Source organism: Pyrgilauda ruficollis, unplaced genomic scaffold (assembly GCF_017590135.1).
Source record: "Pyrgilauda ruficollis isolate IOZ18807 unplaced genomic scaffold, ASM1759013v1 scaffold72, whole genome shotgun sequence".
NCBI lineage: Eukaryota > Metazoa > Chordata > Aves > Passeriformes > Passeridae > Pyrgilauda > Pyrgilauda ruficollis.
In genome coordinates, this window is record NW_024529044.1 from 85,578 (window position 1) to 97,967 (window position 12,390).

Sequence of the window (12,390 nt, forward strand, 5' to 3'; positions counted from 1 at the left end):
AGCCCGGCTGCGCCCGCCCTCCGCGGGATGCGGCTCCGCCGCGACCGCTGCCCCCGCCCCGGCACGGCCCCCGCCGCGGGCCCAAACCCCCGCGACGTAGCAGCGGATGGCCGGACCGGCAGCAGTTCTGTGCCCGAGAATCCCTCCCCACCGTCGGCTCCTCCACCCCAGCTTGTCCCACACCCGAGTTCGCTCCCCTGCCTGCTTCCTGCTCCCACTGGGGCTCCTGTGCCCCTGCCCCAGGCTTCGGGCCTCTCCCCACGGCAGCAGTTTCTGCCCTGGAGCACAGCTCTAAAACCCCACCTCGACTCTATCCTGGATCATGATGGGGTTTAACCCCGGCGGGCAGCTCAGCCCCCAGCTGCTTTTGGTTCATTCGTCCCAGCAGGGTGGTGAGAGAGCTGGGAAGGGGAAAGTGAGAAAACTGCTGGCTGAGATAAAGGTGAAGCAAAAGCCACACATAAGCAAAGCAAAGCAGGGAATTCTTTCACCCCTCCCCACGGCAGGCAGGTGCTGAGCCATCCCCAAGGCAGCTGGGCTCCAGCACGTGATGGTGATTCGGGAGGACAAACACCATCACTCCGAATGTCCCCCTGCTTCCTCCGTCTTCCTCCAGCTCTATATGCCGAGTATGATTCCCTACAGTGTGGAATATCCCTTGGGTCAGCTGTTCTGTCCCCTCCTGACTCCTTGTGCCCCCTCAGGCCCTCACTGGTGGGATGAAGAGCAGAACAGGCCACAAGCTGTGCAAATGCTGCTCAGCAGTAATGAAAACATCCCTGTTATCAACACTGTTCCCAGCACAAATCCAAAACACTGCCCTACACCATCTAATATGGAAAAAACAGACTCTATGCCAGTCCAAACCCACTCGCTGTGTCACCATGGAGGTGTCAGGATGCTGCAGCTGTCACTGTACCTGTACTCTGTGCCTGGCTGGCTGCTGAGAATGCTCCATGTCCCCAGCAGTGCCTTTGTCCCAGTGGAGCAGGCAGGGCCACAGCTTTTGAGCACAGCTGGGCCAGGTGTCATGGGCATGTGTTGGTAGGACAGCCACCACCACGGCCACAAAATATGCTCCTGAGCCAGCCTCTTGTCACAGCACTGCCATGGATACACACAGAAGAGAGACGTAACAGAGATGCTCAGCCTCCAGGAGGAGAAGAAACAGCAGAACTGGGCACCTGGACCCGGCCCAAACCCTGCCTGAGCCTGCAGGGAACACAGGAGAGGTGACACCATTGACAGCTCTGGGATGCTAGATGACACCTGGAGATGGAGCCCCAGGTTGCCAACTCCACCGTGGGGCCCACGGCCTGCAGAGGCTGCAGCAGCAGCAGGAAATGAGGCACTCTGAGGGCAGCGCAGTGCTCAGGGCAGGGTCCCAGGGGTGCCTCGGCCCAGGGGACAAGAAGGGACCAGGTAGTAGGGACAGCCACTGGCACAGCCTTGGGCCACAACAGGTGCTGTGGAGCTGCCAGCACTGGGCTGGCAGGGTGAGTGAGGCCAGGAGGGTGACTGAGGCCAGGAGAGATTGCCAAGTGCCAGTGATGGCTGAGTGGCCATCATGGACTGTGGCCAGCTGGCGCCCAGTGTGGGCTGCAAAAGCATCCTGGGTGCCCTGGGCTGGGTGCTGCACGATCCCCAGGCCACGTGCGGGGGCCAAAACCAGGCCTGTCTGCAGGCTGGGGACAGGTCCTGTCTAGAGGCAAGCGCAGCCCAGCGCTGGCCGAGTCATTGTCTGGGCTAAATGAAAACACATGTCTGGCCTGTAGCTCTGCATGGCTCACAGAGGTGCTGACACTGTAAACAGGGGTGGGGGGAGCAGCCTGGTGGGGTTCTTGGGAGGGCCCCAACCACTCTGTGGATCCTTCCACCCAACCCCAGCCTGACTGCTGCCCCGACAGGCCCCCTCCCTCCCTGTGCACGGCTGGACCCACAGCAGAGCAGTGCCAAGGCATGGCAGAGGGATACAGGGGGCACAAGGACCCCCCAAAGCACAGTGGCCACGCCCAGCTCTCTGAAGCCCGACTTGCTGGCAGACCTGCCCTAGGGGCAATGTTAATGGGGACCAAAGTGGGGACACCACAGAACCAAGCACCAGTCCTGCTGTGAGGATATGCTGCCCTGTGACCTGGGGCAGGCCAGGCCTGAGCCAGGTCGGCGTGGGCAGGCCAGGAGCCACAGTCCCCTTGGTCAGGGGGTCAGGAGGGCCCTGGGGCCAGCAGATGCCCCTTTGGCCCTTGTGGCTTCTGAAACCACACAAGTTCCTCTGGGGGCCACAGGCTGCAGCAGCAATTTCACAACATGCTGGCAAGCGTGGGGAGGGCTCCCTGGCCAAAGCCCTGGGCTGCTGTGAACGCTCCTCAGCTGCTGCTGGCTCTGGGAAGCAGAACTGCAGCTCCTGGCTCTGCTCCTGCACCGAGCACAGCAGCCCTTGCACAGCATGGCTGCACTGCCGCCAGCTCCCAGCAGTTCTGTCCAGGGCGCAGCTCTTCCCAGAGCTGACAACTCTGGGGCTGGAAGCATTTCTGGGGTCAGAGCCATGTGCAGCCAGGGCTTGGAGAAGACCGATGGCCAGCACACACACACACACCTCTGAGGGTGTGGCCTGGGAATGGCACCAGGATGGGCCCACTTCACATCTGGCCACAGATGGTGGCCCCATCACCCACACCCCCTGCCCCATAGGCACAGCCACTGTTCTGGAACCACAGTGGTGAGGGAACTGCTACATCCCCTGTGCTCACAGGAGCAGAGGGATACAGACACTGTCCCCTCCCATGTGAGACTTTTCTCTGAAACAGGCCACCTGTCACCCCAGCCATCACCTCACCCAGCTTACAGGAAAAGGGAAGGAAATCCAGCTTCTGAAGAAAAAGCCTGATGAAATCCCCCCAGTCTGACCCTCTCTGGCCGCACACCCCACTCCACCCAGCTAGCCCCATGGCGCACAAGGCACAGCTGTAGAGCTGGGGCTCAGCTGCAACCCCACAGCATGGATGTCACCAGAGCCACCGAGCCACCGGAGATGGTTCTGTCGCAATTCAGGGCTGGGCACTAGGGGCTGCACTGGGACCTGACTAGGCACCAGCACTCCAGGACCTGGACACTGTCCCGGGGCCGGGAGCACCCTGTGGTGGCTGTGCCTTGCCACCAGGTGCCACTGCCGAAACACTCGCACCACACCTGCTGCAGCTCAGTCAACACTTTACAGGAGAGCCCAGGGCCAAGGACAGAGCTGGGAGCGCTGCCTGACATCCCTCATAGACCCCGGCCTAGGAGCAGGCTAGCAGGGCCTGCCCACACGCCTCCACTCGCTCCAGATGTCTGTTAAATAAACTCAATGCCCTCGTACTTCACACTGCCAATCCTGGTCTCGGGCAGGAGGAAGCGCCCGTCCAGTGTGAAGGCCATGATGTAGCTGGAGATCTTGCCATTGTCCTCCTCTGACTTCAGTGCCACGATGATCTGGTCGTCCGTGTCCGGGATGAACTTGAAGGAGGAGAAGCCATGGGTGGGAACCACGTCGCCCACACGCCCCACTGTGACGTGCCCGAAGTCCTGGGTGGAGCTGAGCAGCAGGTTGGTGCCTCGCCGCTCGTCCGCCTGCTCGCTGTAGCGCTCGTGGCTGGCACGGCGCGGCAGGAAGAACCAGCGCTGCAGCGTGTCGCTCCAGGAGGCCGACTCGTGGATCAGGTACCCTGCGGCAGGAAGCGGAGTGAGACCACACAGGCCACAGGGGCACAGCCACGCTGGGGCCGGACCGTCCTCCTTCCCCTTCCCCTCCAAAACACCCCACAGCCCCACGCAGGCATCCCCTATGAACTCTTCTGCCTGTTCCTGCCTCACTGACTGGCAGCAGCCCCACAGTTCTCCCCAGAGCTAAGCAGGGGCACCCAGCACACCCCACTCTGCCTGGGGGCAGAGCTGCCAGGCCCAATGCCAGCTGAGCCACCCTTCAGCTGCTCCTGGCACAAGCAGCAGAGGAAAAGGACCAGGACAAGAGGAGATCTCTGGCCTCTGGCAGCCTTTAAATCACCCCCAGTGCCAGTATCCCCAGGGAGGGTGACTGTATGGCTGTGACTGTATGGCTCTGGAGCCATCAAGAGTGTGGGATATGCGGTGGCAGGAGGTTGCCCCGCTCCATACCTGGGGGCCGGATCCCCGCTGCAGCCCTCAGCGCGTTGTAGTTTGTCACCCAGTTTTCGTGGCTCACGTCACCCTTGTAGCCAATGACCTTCACCCACTGGGGGTTCTCATTCACCACTTCCCCTGTCGTGGTGGTCCACTCCTTGCCCAGTCCTCCCACGTACAGGTGCTCATCCTTCACTGCCAGCCACTCTGCCTTGAAGCCTGTGGTGGAAAGAATGGCATGAGGGGAGCTCAGTCAGCACGTGGCTATCAGACTGTCCCACGTGCCCCACACCCTGCACCCCTGAGCCCGGTGCTGGTTACAGTGTCCCCCATGCAGCCAGCTGGTCTCCCAGCAGGAACTGCTCTCTCTTGGCCAGGCTCAGAGGTCACAGGAAAGGTGCACCCCACCCCAGCAAGGTGAAAAGAGCCAAGGGCTTTACAGGGCAGGACAGGAGCTCACCTTTGCCCACCGTGCCATCCCCATCTGGGAGGATCACCCAAGGTACCACCTTGTTGCCCTCAACCTGGTAGACCACGCCTGTCCGGTCGTCCACCGCGTACAGCTTCCCGTTGAAAACCACCAGCTCTGAGAGCTCCATGCCCCGGCCCTTCTCAGCCAGGTGGGACTGCAGCATGCTCTCATCCTTGTCCCACTCCACTGTCACTCTGTCCCCACTGTCTGACAGTACCAGGTAGCCTTTCTTCAGGTAACTGAACCAGGTGTGCTCCTGGGAGCCCCGGGACTGCGTGTCCAGGTCGGCAATGACGCCGATGCGGTAGCGCACGCCCTCAGGGTTCCTCTGCGGCGGGGACAGCGGGTAGGTGTCATTGTAGCGGTCCCCCGCCTGCAGGCCGAGCTGCCAGGTGCGAGGGCTGGGGGGGCCATGCCGTGCTGGGGAGGAGCGGTGCAGGCAGAGCAGCAGCAGCAAAAGCCCCACGCAGGCTGAGGACAGCACGATGGCCTTCCAGCGCAGTCGGAAGCGGGGGTCAGCACCCTTGGTCATGGACGCGAGCACGGGCAGACCACCCACACTGATCCGGAGGGGGCTCATAGACTCATGGCAGGGCGGGACTGGCATGAGACAGGGGGCGAGGAGAACCTGGTGGGAAGAGGGGAGGGAGAAGGTCAAAGAGCTGGATTTGGTGCTGACTGAGCTTGGGGGACAGCAGAACACAGCCATGAGGGGCCTCATCCCCTCTCCTGCAGCAGAAGGTGCTCCCACCTCATGCAGCTAAGAGCCACCATGCCCAGGGGCTGTTTGCTGCTGGAACCACCCTCAGCCCCTCTCACCTGGCTCCCTCTGCGCCCCCTGCCCAGGAGCCCCAGCATCTTGGCAGGATTGCACGACCTGCCCGGCAGCTCTATCTGTGCCATGGTCACTGCAGCTCAGGCAGCGAGCTGAGGCACCTGGCTCAAGGCGAGCCCCGTGTCACAGTGTCCTGGGGCACGTCTCCCCACAGGGTCCTGGGAGGAAGTAGGTTCCTCTCGGGTGGCAAGGATGACCCTTGCTGTCTCCAGAGTGGCTGGGCAGCCTGGCCCAGCTCCTGTGGCCCCGAGAACCAACCCCACTGATGAGCTGTGAGCTTGTCTCCAAGCCACACAGGGACACGTGTCAGCTCCGCCCAAGCAGGATGCCAACACCTGAGCAGGAAGCGCAGTGCCCAAGGGACTCACACCGTGACCTGCCCAGCCTCACAGACACAGGACCCCCTCATCCCTGCCCAGGACACAGCATGTCCTCTACGTGTGAGCATTGTGAGCCCACCCCAGGCTGTGCCCACCCGCGGGCCGGGGTGCTAGCAGTGCCCCTCAGTGCCACCTCCCTCCCTGCAGCACAGGGGACATGGCAGCACCCCGGGCTCCCGCAGATGGGCACTCCGGGCTGCCCGGGTGGCAAGCAGCCACCACTGGACCCGCGCCATGCAGCCCGTGCCATTCAGCCCGGGGCAGAGACCCCCATCCCGGGGCAGAGATCCCCATCCCGGGGCAGAGATCCCCAGCCGCCATCGCAGGGCTTTCTACAAAGGGCCCGTGCCGCAGGGTCTCAATGTGCCTTTCAGCAGCCGGAGCGGCAAACAGAGGCGGCATTGAGCGTGGGGGGCCGGCCCCGGGCAGGGGAGCTGCGGCACAGCACGGCGCCCGCGCCTGGGGGCACGGCAGCGCCTCTCGGTCCCGTCGGGATCCCGTAGCGTGGGCCCGGCAGAGCCCCGGGGACCCCTCTCGGTGCGCTGAGCCCCACCGCGCTTGCAGCCCGTTCCGAGCACAGCCACGGGGACCCCTCAGAACGCCGGGGCACGGTCACCGGGTAGGGACACGGGGACCCCCCAGCACCCCCGGGCGCGGACACGGGACGCCCCTCTAAGGACGCGGGGACTGCCCGCCTGCGCCGGGCGCGCCCTCGGGGACCCCCGCGCCCCCTCCCCGGCCGAGCTGACGGGCACCGCCCGGACGGAGCGGGGCCCTGAGGTCCCCGCGCCCCCGGGACCTCCGCGCGGGGCACAGCAGCCCGGGCAGGGTGCTTGAGGTGCGCGGTGCCCTCGTCCGGTGCGGACCCCCGCCTGCCGGCCCGGCCCGGCCCCGCGCCCCCCGCCCGTGTCCCCGCTCACCGCGGCGCCGCCTCCCCCGCGCGCAGCCGCCGCCGCTGCCGCCTACAGCTCCCGGCGGCCCCGCGCGCCGCCGCCGCCGCGCCTGGCAGCGGCCTGACGGCCCCGTCTGGCGCAAAAACTGCAACTCCCAGGAGACCCACGCGTCACCGCGCCCCCACCGCCCCTCCCGCTGCGCCGCGGGGCCTGCCGGGAGCTGTGGTCCACGGTGAGCAAAGTCCGCTAGAGCGGGCGCCGCTCACGGGCGGCTGGAGACCCGCGGCGGGGGCAGTGCGGGGGCCGAGCCGGCTCTGCGGGGTGGGCACAGCCCGGCTGTTCGGCAGGCATGACCCCCGCGCTGGCCCTGCTGCAGCCCGCAACACATTCTATCCTTTCCCGGTTGCCCCTTATGTCCCGCCGCCACTCGGGCAGCGGGGTAAACCCAGCACCGCGCCTTGGGACCCGTGCGCGTGCCCGGCTGTCAAAGGCTGCAGCCCGGTGCGGCTGTGCTGGCCGCGGTGCCCTCGGGGCTGGGAACGGCCTCGGCAACGCCGGCACGGGGCAGGGTCCTGCGCCGGGGCCAGCCGCACCCTCCGGGATCCCGGGCCCCGCGGCAGCTCCGGCGAGCCGCTGGCACGTGCCGCCTCTGCTCCCGGTGCGGCGGCCCCGGGGCACGAACGACTGGGGCGGCCGGTCCCGGGAGCACTCACGGTTAAGGCAGCCGCGAGCGCACATCTGGCGGGGGAGGGCTGCGAGCCTCGTCCCGTGCCTCGCTGCCTCCTGCGCTTCCCAAAAGTGTATTTCCGCCCGGGCCGGCCGAGGAGAGGCGGCTCCGGAGCGGGAGGCAGCGGTCGGCCGCGGACAGGCTCTGCGCTGGCCCGGGCGATGCTCTAGGGCAGCAAACGCAGCGCCGGGAGGGAGAAGCCGTGCCCCAGAGGTAGGTGGGGGCAGCTTTGGGAGGCCTGGGATCACCGCCGGAGCTGCAGGGGCCGAGCTCCCGTCGGCGGGCGGTGCCGAGGTACCGGGAGGCGGCTCCGCCTCGCCGAGCGCTCGGGTGCCCTGGCGCACGCCCAGCCAGGGGGGTCGGCCCCTGAGCCCCCCTAGCCGAGCGAGGCCCTTGCCTTGCCTGCAAAGGAGCAGTGGGGGCCACACGGCTGAGCCTCACAGTAGTCTGGGGGCACAGCCCGACCCTCCGCGGCTCTGGGAGGACACAGATTCCCCCAGCCCTGCCCCAGCTGCGTTCCCAAAAATCCCATGGCTACAAACACATAAGACCCCCGCTGGGCCACCTCCGGCATATCTTTGGGGGTTACAGTGGCTGTTGTGACCCAGCACAACGTCTTGCTGGTGCTAGAGAAGCTGGAGGGCTGCAACTACCCCGTGCTCCTTCCCCACATCTGCCCCATGCAGCCCCCACACTGCTGCCTGCCGGCTCTGCCCTGCTCCAGGGAAAAAAGGGCTCTGCAACCGTTCCAGCGTCTGCAGCAGCACATGGGGCACCTGGCCCACCAGCACGACTCCAGAGGCACAGTGGTTCTAGCTGATGTGCAGGGAAGTTTGTATCCAACACCCTAAACAGAGACTGGTGCAGGTCCTGCTGCCTCCACACTGCCCCGAGCTCCTCATCCCTCCCCAAGGGTTTGTTCCGTTTCATCCTAGTCTTCATCTCCATCTGGAAAGTATTTTGGGATGTTTTGATTTGCAGTCCCAAGGCTTCTGCATCCACTGAGTTTAAATCTCTGACTGCTCCTGGAGAGCAGCCAACCCTGAGGGAAATGCGTGTCCCTGGTGGGGCGGTGTGTGCCCGTGTGCAGGTGGGCACACAATGCCCAGCACACCTGCAGGGTACAGGGGGGCATGCTGAGGGCCCAGCGATCCCCATGGGCTGCTGGCAGCAACCTGCGAGCACCACACACTCACCTCTGTCCCCAACAGCCTGGGAAGCACTGCCTTCCACCATGGGAACTTCCTGGTGGAGGGTTTCTCCTTGTGGAGCAGCTCTCTGTGACACTGCGCTGTCCCCAGGGCCCAGCCTGCTCCAGATCCCAGAGGAATGCCTGGTGTGACAGTCCCACAGCTGGGGGAAAGCCACAGGCTTCCCAAACCCGGCACGCTCCGTGCCCTGCTTAGTGCTGTGGGCCTGGCACAGCTGGAGGCCAGGCAGGCTGAGCAGAGCCAGGGCCAGGGGCAGGGCCAGGGCCAGGGCCAGGGCCGCCCTGGTGCTCACGGGGCCCTGGCTGCCTCCTCCACCTCTATCCATGGATCCGCTTCTCCCCTGCCTCCCTCCACACCTGGCAGCACCGACACAACGGGGTGAGAGACAGAGGCAGCGGGAAGTGTGTGCCGGGGCCAGGCCCTTGGCAGAGGGTTTGAGCAGCAGGAAAAGCCCTTTGGAGCCTTTCCCAATCCCTCCGCCCCTTCCCAACTCCAGTGACTCATAATCCAGGCATCCGCCCCCGGCCCCGGAGCCCTCCGCGCCCGCTGCGGGAGCGCACGTGGTCCCTAGGACCCCGCACCTGGGGACAGTGACAACAGCCACCGACCGCCGACTGAGAGCAGGCGCTCACCTAAACCACAGGATTCTGCCCCAAAATCCGTCATGGCCTGGCTGAGCCGCAGAACACAGGACAGGGCTGAGAGGGGCGCTTTGCGCCGCGGGACCGGCGCTCCGCGATCCCGGCGGAGCGCAGCCGGGCGGCTCTTTGGGAGGGGACACCGGCGAAAGCCACACGCATGTCCCACCCCAGGGAGGCACCTGGCTGAGATAGGAGCCGGGTAGCGGCCATCCCCGTCCCGCTCGGAGCCTGCAGCCGCGGGATGCCCAGCGCTGGGCAGTGCTACGCCCCTGTTTGGCCAAGGCTGTCCAAAGGGCAAGGTGCTGCGTGCCCGGCCCCACGTCTCCAGCAGATACGATTCTGATAATAGAGGGAGGGGTCGCGAAGTGCCCGGGCTGGGCCACAATGCCACCACCACTGCAAATATTAGTTTTGGCCCCATACAGGGTGTGGGCTCTTGGAAAGGTTTCAGCCAGCTCCCAGATAGGGCTAGCAGCCCACATCCCTCTTTCTAGAGGAGGGGGTTGTGTCCCCTTGCAAACCCTTGGGCTGGCAGCCCCCAAGGCACAGGAGCCCCTTGCAGGAGTAGGGTGCAGATGCTCTCTCTGGGCCCACCTGGGGTCCCACACACAAGCAGGGCTGCACTCTGACATTTGCCTCATGGCATCTGGAGCTCTCTGTAATTTTTCAGGTGCTGACGTCCTAAATTGCTGCTCTTGGATGTCCATGGGAGGCAGCTGAAGCCAGGCTGAGCAGGAGCAGCAGCACTTGGTCCAGGACTTGGCCCGCTCAGAGGCTGCTGCTCTGCTCCACTCTCAGCTCTGAGGTAATCCCATCTGCCTTATGTGCCAGGGCTCAGGGGCTGCACATGAGCCCAGAGCCCCCTAACTGCCCCAGTGTGGGTCTCCACAGGTGCTCACTGGGGTGACACTGTTCCATAGCCCAGCCAGAACCCCGGGGCTGTGCAGTGCACAGGTCCTGTCCCAGGACAGCTTGGGGCATGGCTGGGCTGGGAGTCTCCTCATTCCTGTCCCCGGCACCTCACAGGACCCTGCCAAGGCATGGAGGGGCTGTGGGTGCACAGTGTCCTGCTGATCTTCCTGCTGCCCTGCCCTGTGGGGAGCCAGACCAGCTCCCTCCCTGACCAGAGATGGTGGACAGACCCCAATGAGGCCCCTTCCCAGCACCAAGCTGCCAGGTGAGGGAACCCCTGAGCCAGGGTGCTCTGCAGTGGGGGCCAGGGCAGCCCTGGCACCGCAGACCCCCCACTCCCCTGTAGCTCCTGCTGCGCTTTGCTTTCTGCCTTGCCAGGGCCACGCAGGAGCAGAAGGCTGGTGATGCCCAGGAGGGGCTGCCCCCACAGCCCCGCTGTGTCCGCTGCTGCCCCTCACCTGAAAAGCGCTTCTACCCCCAGTACCAGCCCATGCCTCAGATCAACATGACCATCCTGAAAGGTGAGGGCTGGCAGGACCCCACGCTGTGCTGCCAGCATTGCCCCAGCTCCAGCGCTGAGCTGGGCTCACAGTGCCAGCTCCTGCACAGGCTGGGAATGAGAAAGTGGGGTGGTGCCAGTGGTCCTGTGCCCTGCACAGACAGGGGGCAGGAGCCGCGCTGGGGTGTGAACAGCCGCTGCTCTGGTGGCTTTTGGGCAGCAGCATCAGAGCCTGGGGAGAGGCAGGGGCAGGACTGGTGGGTCCCTGCTCCTTCCATCCGCCACTGGGGAAGGGGCTTTCGGGGTGCTGGGTTCAGCTCTGGCCCCTGCCTGACAGCCCAACTCTCACTCCTGCTCTGCCCAGGAGAGAAGGGGGACCGTGGTGAGCGTGGCATGCAGGGCAAGTTTGGCAAGACGGGGGTGGCTGGCAGCCGGGGCCACGCGGGGCCCAAGGGACAGAAGGGCAGCGTGGGCGCCCCCGGGGAGCGCTGCAAGAGCCACTACGCCGCCTTCTCCGTGGGCCGCAAGAAACCCCTGCACAGTAACGACTACTACCAGACCCTCATCTTTGACACGGAGTTCGTCAACCTCTACGACCACTTCAACATGTTCACGGGCAAGTTTTACTGCTACATCCCTGGGATCTACTACTTCAGCCTCAATGTGCACACCTGGAACCAGAAGGAAACGTACCTGCACATCATGCGCAACGGGGCGGAGGTGGTGATCCTCTACGCCCAGGTGAGCGACCGCAGCATCATGCAGAGCCAGAGCGTCATGCTGGAGCTGAAGGAGCAGGATGAGGTCTGGGTGCGGCTCTACAAGGGTGAGCGCGAGAACGCCGTCTTCAGTGACGAGTACGACACCTACATCACCTTCAGTGGCCACCTCATCAAGTACAGTGGGGACCCCTGAGCCCCCCCACCCCTCCTGTGCCAGGCCAGGTGGCCAAGGAGCCCCTGTCCCTCTCATCCCAGGAGTGCCACCCCCATTATGCTGTTAGTCACCCTAGTGCCACTACCCCCAGCAGCTGCACCAGTGTGTGAATTCCCTCGCTGCAGCACCTCAAGGCTAACCAGACACACCTGGAAGAGTTGGAGCAATTGTAAGCCCCTGCCACGTTAGTGACCAGGAAGCAGCTGCTCACCTGGGGTGGGCAGGGAGCTCACCCCCTCTCCCTGCTCCAGAGCTGGGTTTGCCAGGCTCAGCCTGTCGCGGCGCTGGCACAGCGGCACAGTGTGACCACTGGTGCCCTGGTGCCATGCAGCGCAGACACTAGCACGGTGCCACACTCACCTCCTGGCACCATGCTGTGCTCCCCGGCCAGAACGGACAGAAGGTGCTCAGCACCATCCAGAAAGGCAATAAACCACTAAGGGCCCTCCTGCCTTCCCCGGTGCAGGTGTTGCAGTGGGAGGCTGGGTCCCCCTGTGGGGAGTGAATTGTGTCAGTTCCCTCCGCAGATTCTGTTGCTGCTCGCTGCAGCCTCTGCTCAGGAAGGGCGCTCTACCCACCAGCAGCCCTGGGTGTGGGGCTTTTGGCCTCAGCCACTTCCTCTTCCCTTAGGTTATCTGCTGGCCAGGCTTCATGTTTGTGTAGATGCAGCAGCAGCATGGGCCAGCATTCTGACCCCCCATTCAGCTCATGCCACATTAAACACCTCACATTTCCAGCCTTGCTCAC

The 12,390-nt window shown here is 64.7% G+C and overlaps 2 protein-coding genes across 5 annotated transcripts; one reads left to right on the forward strand and one right to left on the reverse strand.

Annotated features, from left to right (window-relative positions):
- Window positions 1–3,193: 3,193 nt before the first annotated feature.
- On the reverse strand, window positions 3,194–7,536 carry CANT1 (calcium activated nucleotidase 1). Of its 3 annotated transcripts, none has more exons than XM_041485792.1 (4): window positions 7,431–7,536; window positions 4,598–5,237; window positions 4,153–4,356; window positions 3,194–3,704 (listed from the first exon to the last, which is right to left on the reverse strand). In XM_041485792.1, exons 2-4 carry the CDS (start codon window positions 5,214–5,216, stop codon window positions 3,334–3,336), a joined length of 1,194 nt encoding a protein of 397 aa, XP_041341726.1. In that variant the 5' UTR covers window positions 5,217–5,237; window positions 7,431–7,536; the 3' UTR covers window positions 3,194–3,333. The 3 variants fall into 3 exon arrangements, with proteins under 3 accessions (XP_041341726.1, XP_041341724.1, XP_041341723.1); XM_041485790.1 differs by lacking the exon at window positions 7,431–7,536 and adding an exon at window positions 6,745–6,866; XM_041485789.1 differs by lacking the exon at window positions 7,431–7,536 and having other exon boundaries at window positions 4,598–6,719.
- Window positions 7,528–12,384, forward strand: C1QTNF1 (C1q and TNF related 1). 2 transcript variants are annotated; one of them, XM_041485793.1, is made up of 5 exons: window positions 7,528–7,657; window positions 9,967–10,101; window positions 10,323–10,473; window positions 10,587–10,729; window positions 11,072–12,384. In XM_041485793.1, exons 3-5 carry the CDS (start codon window positions 10,337–10,339, stop codon window positions 11,620–11,622), a joined length of 831 nt encoding a protein of 276 aa, XP_041341727.1. In that variant the 5' UTR covers window positions 7,528–7,657; window positions 9,967–10,101; window positions 10,323–10,336; the 3' UTR covers window positions 11,623–12,384. The 2 variants fall into 2 exon arrangements, with proteins under 2 accessions (XP_041341727.1, XP_041341728.1); XM_041485794.1 differs by lacking the exons at window positions 7,528–7,657; window positions 9,967–10,101 and having other exon boundaries at window positions 10,341–10,473; window positions 10,555–10,729.
- The last annotated feature ends 6 nt before the right edge of the window (window positions 12,385–12,390 follow it).

What these genes read in the sequence shown, in the direction of transcription:
- CANT1 (XM_041485789.1), bottom strand. Translation starts at nt 5,330, where the DNA reads ATGAGGCCCCTCATGGCTGTGTTCTGCTGTCCCCCAAGCTCAGTCAGC. An exon ending in GGATGGCACGGTGGGCAAAG is followed by an intron (nt 4,357 to 4,597) that starts GTGAGCTCCTGT and finishes TTTCCACCACAG; the next exon opens with GCTTCAAGGCAGAGTGGCTG. An exon ending in AGCGGGGATCCGGCCCCCAG is followed by an intron (nt 3,705 to 4,152) that starts GTATGGAGCGGG and finishes TTCCTGCCGCAG; the next exon opens with GGTACCTGATCCACGAGTCG.
- C1QTNF1 (XM_041485793.1), top strand. Translation starts at nt 10,337, where the DNA reads ATGGAGGGGCTGTGGGTGCACAGTGTCCTGCTGATCTTCCTGCTGCCC. An exon ending in TCCCAGCACCAAGCTGCCAG is followed by an intron (nt 10,474 to 10,586) that starts GTGAGGGAACCC and finishes CTGCCTTGCCAG; the next exon opens with GGCCACGCAGGAGCAGAAGG. An exon ending in CAACATGACCATCCTGAAAG is followed by an intron (nt 10,730 to 11,071) that starts GTGAGGGCTGGC and finishes TGCTCTGCCCAG; the next exon opens with GAGAGAAGGGGGACCGTGGT.